The sequence below is a fragment of the Gavialis gangeticus genome, unplaced genomic scaffold (assembly GCF_001723915.1).
Source record: "Gavialis gangeticus isolate Ggan-Ray unplaced genomic scaffold, GavGan_comp1, whole genome shotgun sequence".
NCBI lineage: Eukaryota > Metazoa > Chordata > Crocodylia > Gavialidae > Gavialis > Gavialis gangeticus.
The window spans coordinates 162,831,981-162,838,102 of NW_017729032.1; the positions used below are offsets into that span (position 1 = coordinate 162,831,981).

Consider the following 6,122-nt stretch of genomic DNA (forward strand, 5'->3'; position numbering starts at 1 on the left):
CACAATAAAGACACTAGCTACCTGTACTTGTAAGCTGTTTAGAGCTAACTGACAAAGACAGAGGTAGCTTATATAGTTGGAGACTCCTAACTTAAATCTGACTGAAGCCAGAAGCAAAATGTATTTTACTAGCTGGAGTTATAAGCCAAGTGAACTTTTGACTATTGCATTCAGGTCACAGTTTAGAACAAATAACTATCCTTGGACTAGACTTCTGCGGGCAATTCAGGCTATGACTGAGAAACAGCTTTGCGAGGAATAGTCCACATCATCTGCTTTAATAATCTTCTCTGTAATGACTAATGAGCCATGAGCCATTAATAGTAAGACTCCAGTGAGCTGCTGTGCCTTTAAAAAATACTTCTGGTCTAAATACCATTATTTTCACTAAGAAAAGTCTCTAAACACAATTATTGGAAGCATGCTTTTTCTTTTTGAAATCTAGACACTTCAAAATCAATTTCCTTATGTTATGAGAAATACCACAATGTAGAACATGAAAAAAAAAGATTTCCCTGAAATTTGATATAAATCTGCTTTCAAGTGTATATGTGCATACAATACACACACACACACACACACACCCTGCCTGCTAGTATTTTGTGCTACTTAAAAATGAAGCATTACTGCAAACACTTAAGTACTGTGAACTCCATTTAGAAATTGGTGTGGTCCACACAGAACCTGGCTAGTATAATTTTAAAACAGATCACTTCTATACAGGGTGCAAATTACAGGGGGAGCTTGGTGGGCTGAGGTGGGGAGCTGAGTCCCCCAATGCCCCACCATAAAAGATGAGAACCTTCTGTAAGATTTGAAAAATCAACCTGGGGGGCAGGGGGGGAGGTCTCCAATCAGATTGCTCCTTTCAATGAACAGGTTTAATTTTTTTGCAGACCACCCACAAGAGTCAAAATGCAATTCAAACCCTGCTTCTATACCTCAAATCCAATCCGGCATGCACAGACCTCCTAATAGTGAAGGCCTGCAGACAAGGTTCTCAGTTAGTTTAGTATAAATTTTTCAGAATAAGAAGCATAGAATTAAGCTCCAAAATCCCTATTTAGGCATTTGACTGATTTTCAAGAATGCTGAATATTGAATAGCTTTCACTGAAGTCTGTAAGAAACAGAATTTCAAAGTGTGCCTGTTGTTGACAGTGCTCTGATCCTGGGACAATTTCAGTTGCTAAGGGGAGCCTGCAAATTGTAAAAAAATGCAGAGCTACTGCAGGAAAATCACTTCCAGATAGGTCAGGAAATTCCACTACTTTTGGGGAAAATATCCAAAGATCATTCCGTATTTTGCAGCATAACTAATCAATAACAATGTTTATGGTTTCATAAACAAAATTTATTAGGATGGATTAAGTAATTTTTACTAACACAGTCCAACTGCTCTACTGCTGGTGACATTCTTTGGATTACACTTTTTTTAAATGTTGGCTTTAAAGACACCCACTCTCCTACAAAAACTGTGAAACTGAGTGATGCTGAATGACAGTCAGAGTACTTACACCTGCTCTTTATCAGCAGTATGCAGTCCTTGTTATGCTTTACAGTGATTTCACATCTAAGGGAATCCCATTATACACAGTGTGTAGAAACTGAATATCCTTGTGTGTAAAAACACATCTTAGTAACAGAACAAATATTTATAAATAAGTCATTAAGGTGTTTCTTAAAGGAATAATAAAACATGCCCCTTTTCTTTCTGCTTTCAAGTACTATGGTTGCGAATGTGAGGCATTGGAAATTTTAGGTACAAATCTTTTTTAAACTTAATAATTACTTTTATTTTTACAAAGAATTATAAAATGTATATAAGTTGATGAAAAACTTATTTATCCTTTTAAAGATTTTTTTTACCTTCAGAGAACTTCTTGAAAAACATTATTTGAAAAATAAAAATCATAGACTCTGCAAAATACAAAAATTTACATCTTTGCACAATTCCTGTGCTTTAGTTGTATGTATTCATTATATACATATATACTAATTTGTGCTTTTAATTACACAAGTTTAGTATAAACTTATAAAATTAAGTCCATGAGATAACTACGCAAAAAGGATCTGGGCATAGCAGGAACTAAACCGTAATATTTAAAATATGCAACATACAATTTTAACGAATCTACTACAGAGTAGACTATCAGCATTATAATCTACTGAACTAGTGCCAAATCTACACAGGAAAAAGAAAGAGAGTCTTGTCTGTCCTTGAATTGTGTAAATATTTAATCTACCAAAGTTCACGGAGAATTGTGGTAACACTCATCTACATCAAAGATTGCCTTCATTTAGATACTCAGTTGTTCTTTGCGAATTTGCTCAGACCGCTTCAATTTTCTTCCAGTTTCTATTACAATAAACAAATAAATAAATTAGTCCTAAGTTAAATCCCAGGTCAAACAAAACAAGACAAAAAACAAAACAAAACAAAACAAAACAAAAACCTTCTGACAATACAAAACACACATGGACTCGGTTCTTCTTGTCTTGCTTTTACTGAAAAAACCCTCATTAAGAAAAGCTCGAGACCAAATGACATAAAACATGACATTTTTTGTTGCGTGTTAAATTTCTCTTTCCCTTCCTCCCTGTCTCATACAATAAAAAGATTATAGTTCATAATTTTAAAGCTCAAGGCCCACAGAAAGCACCATTAGGATCACAATTTTAATGCTCAAGAGTAGGGGTTGGCAACCTATGCCCCAAGGGCCAGATTTGGCCTCCAAAGGGATTATATATGCTTGTCAAGCACATTTGCATGAGACTAATCTGTTTACCATCTGCCTTTTTCAACTGCTGCCTCCAGACTGAAGGACGGAGCTATGTTAATTTGACCTAAAGATCATCCTTATGTTCATAACAAGTTGTTGCTGTAAATTGTTTCTGCAACTCCACAATGCCTAGTTCAGTAAGGGTCAACCTTTTTGGCAGATGTGCCACAAAGCCTCCTCCGATAGCTTTCCTTTACCCAATATGCTGCTCTGCTTTCAGGTTACTGCCCTATACTCCTTGTCTGATCTGACATTATTTTCTGCTTCCTGCCCTATATATCACTATATTGCTTGTTCTCTCCTCAACTGCCAAGTGCCACACAGATGCTGCCTATGCCACCTGTGGCATAGCATCTGTGCTGCAGGTTGGCTACACCTGTGCTGCAAGTTGATCTCATTAACTATTTCTACTTTACCTTGGCTCGCATCTCTGCATAGCGATTCTGCCCTGCAATCTCATGCCAACCAACTACAATTTGCTCAACAAAGTGTAAGGATAGATTTCATGATATTATAGCAATAATGACATACAAGAGCATTTGCAAAAAGATAGTACTGCAGTGCTCTCACTTACCATAGTTACTCAATTCCAAGACAAGGTGTTTTTCCCCATTAAAAATGGGGGGAAGGGACAGAAAAGGGAAAGAGCCCAAGGTTGACAGAGGGCAGAGGCTGAGATGCAGGGGTGGAAGACAGGCACAAGGCAGGGAATGTTAAGTGGGGTGGGGACAAGCAGCAAGGGGCAAACTGCCCGAAACCCTGACTGCCTGCTCCCAACACCTCCACATCACCTACCTCCCTACTGCCCCACTGTCCCCCCTCCACCACTTGATCCCCTACCACTGTTTTCCTGCTGCAGTGGTGGTGGGATGAATTTAAGAAAATCCTTCAATACTTAGATTCTATATGTGAAAAACTATAGCAACATTTCTAAACTTTCCATGTATAGAAAATTCTTGGGGGTTATCTTAAATTCAGGGTCACCTTGGATTCGGGTAAACATGGTACTTTGACATTTCCTACTGAACTTCAATGTACACGATGTCTGAATTGTAACAGCTGACAGTGATAAATTCCACATACCTGAAAAGGCGTGAATACCACATTCAGAAGTTTTTGAAAATTTCTAGATCCTTAGGGGGTACAGGCGGGGTTTTGTTCCAGTCATCTTCAGGATAAGCTTCAAAATTGGATGTATCCCCATCATTGGATACCTTCGGCACTATAGGAGGCTTATCAAAAAATTGAACACAAAAAACTTTAACATACGTCAGTAGTTATCGAAGTAATCATTTGCAATCATCATCTTATTAAAATGTTTAGGTTACAGTAACATCTAGAGAAAAATAACTAAGCCGGTATCCTTATTGTAAATATAATAGCAACAATTCTTGTTCCAGGGACTTTATGATCTGCAACAAAGACATATAATAATGATAAGATACAGAAGCAGCTTAAGAAATGAAGACAGGGTGAAAAGGAGACAAGATGACAAGATGAATAGGTTGTGTGTAGGAATAGTAAATTACAACTCACCAAGCATGTACTGTTAAGAGTCAGGTTACTACACAAGAGGTGATTTTTGAGAAGGGATTTGGGGAAGGAAAAACATGGGTTTGATCATGGCCTCTAGATATTAAAATAATGATGGGTTTGGCATCTGAGAAATGTTATGACCCATCCCAAACATTGCACGATGTGTGGCATTTCAGCTGGAGCTTTAAATTCCTCAGATCCCAACCCCTTCACTGTTTTAACATCTACTGGGAGCCATGATCAAAATCCATACATAATTTCTGGGGCTAAACATACCTTTAGTTTTCTCTGAGGTACAGCATCCCAGTCTATTGATCTGAACCACCGGTGTCTTTTTACATCATCTGCACCATTCTTTAAAAAGAAAAAAAAACGAAAAAAATGTGAGTATTTAAGAAACAACATGCACAAGAAACCCACGAGTTGGGTTTTTATTTCTCCTGATTATGTATAATCCACATCGCATTAGCTATACACACATTTGCTCATCATGTGCAAGACTGGATCAATAATCCAGTGGTTAAGGTACTCTGAGTGGAAGGATGACCTTAATTAAAAAAAGAAACCCTACTCTGATTCAGGGAGTTTAACCATTGTTATTTACCACCCAGATAACATCCCTAACCACCAGGTTAAGAGTATTATTAATTGCTCCTGCTGTCACACAGCAAAGAAAAGAGGAAGAAAGAAAGGGTAGACATATCTGTGGTGGTGAGCACACTCACTGAGGAGGTAGAACCTTGGTTCCAAATTTTTTTTAAAAACTTGTATTCTTTAAGGAAGCAAAAAGGGATTAATGTTTGTTATTCACATCTGAACACTGGAAAACATCAGGGGGAGAAGACTGTGCACATCCTAAGGAGTGCCACGTTGTATGTCTGGATATGTACCAAGGATCTGTCTTGAAATTCCATTTTAAGGCAATCTTTACAATACTCTTCCCTGCTGGTTGAGCATCATTCCCCTTAATCTTTCTATGTGAGTCTTTAAAAATACCACTAAAGCACACTCCAAACAGACAAATGTTTTTACCGTGACTCAAGTTATGAGTGCATACCTAGAAGACAAAAGAAAAACTGCAGCTCCAAATCCCAGGTTTAACTGGATGCAACATCCATGAGAAACAGCTAGAGACTTTATCCTGGGAAACAGCCCAGGGAGTCGCCTCATGTAAAGAGGAAGGAGAAAGGGATGACAACCTGAAACAACTAGACTACTAATTTTACTTTGAGTGCCTGCTTTGCATAGAGAAAAGCTCAAGTTTGAAAAAAATTCTGAAGGTCTGTGTGAAGTCAGTGAGCATATGACTGAGCTCATAACAAGTCTCAGATTTAAAAAAAAACCCAACATTTGATTTTCAAAATTTTCCTTTAGGATATCCTTGGCCGTTATTGGAACCAAACTGTTGTGAAAATATGGAATGATTTTCTGGAGATGTAGGTTTTGAGGACAAACACAGATACTGTTAGTGGCAGAGATAAAATGAAAGATGACTTTTTGCTGTAAATCTACTGCAGTCACCCAAGAATCTACTATATATTCCAGCAGTTCCCAATCTGTAGTACGCACACCACCAGTGGTGCCCAGACAACCTGTCAGCGATACACGTTAACGGATTTATTATAATTATTTCATATAACAAATTTGCTGATGGTACTTAACGTTGTATCATTTTAAATTGGTGGTGCACAGTCTGTCAGTTTGGGAACCGCTGTGCTATTCTATTCTTGAATTGCTGAGGCTGAGGACCGCGAACAGGCAGCATGACCACAAAAGTTAGATCCGCCTTTGTGGATTGTTTCTT

General features: G+C 37.8%; 1 protein-coding gene across 1 annotated transcript in view; it reads right to left on the reverse strand.

Annotated features, from left to right (window-relative positions):
• Positions 1-1,429: 1,429 nt before the first annotated feature.
• The window catches only part of PRKX (protein kinase, X-linked), a 120,789-nt gene continuing 116,096 nt past the window's right edge, over positions 1,430-6,122 (reverse strand). Inside the window, exons 7-9 of the mRNA XM_019524959.1 lie at positions 4,595-4,672; positions 3,866-4,014; positions 1,430-2,358 (exon numbers count right to left, since the gene is read on the reverse strand). Of these exons, the coding sequence (XP_019380504.1) occupies positions 3,889-4,014; positions 4,595-4,672 (204 nt within the window). The 3' untranslated portion in view covers positions 1,430-2,358; positions 3,866-3,888. The remainder of the gene's footprint in view (positions 2,359-3,865; positions 4,015-4,594; positions 4,673-6,122) is intronic.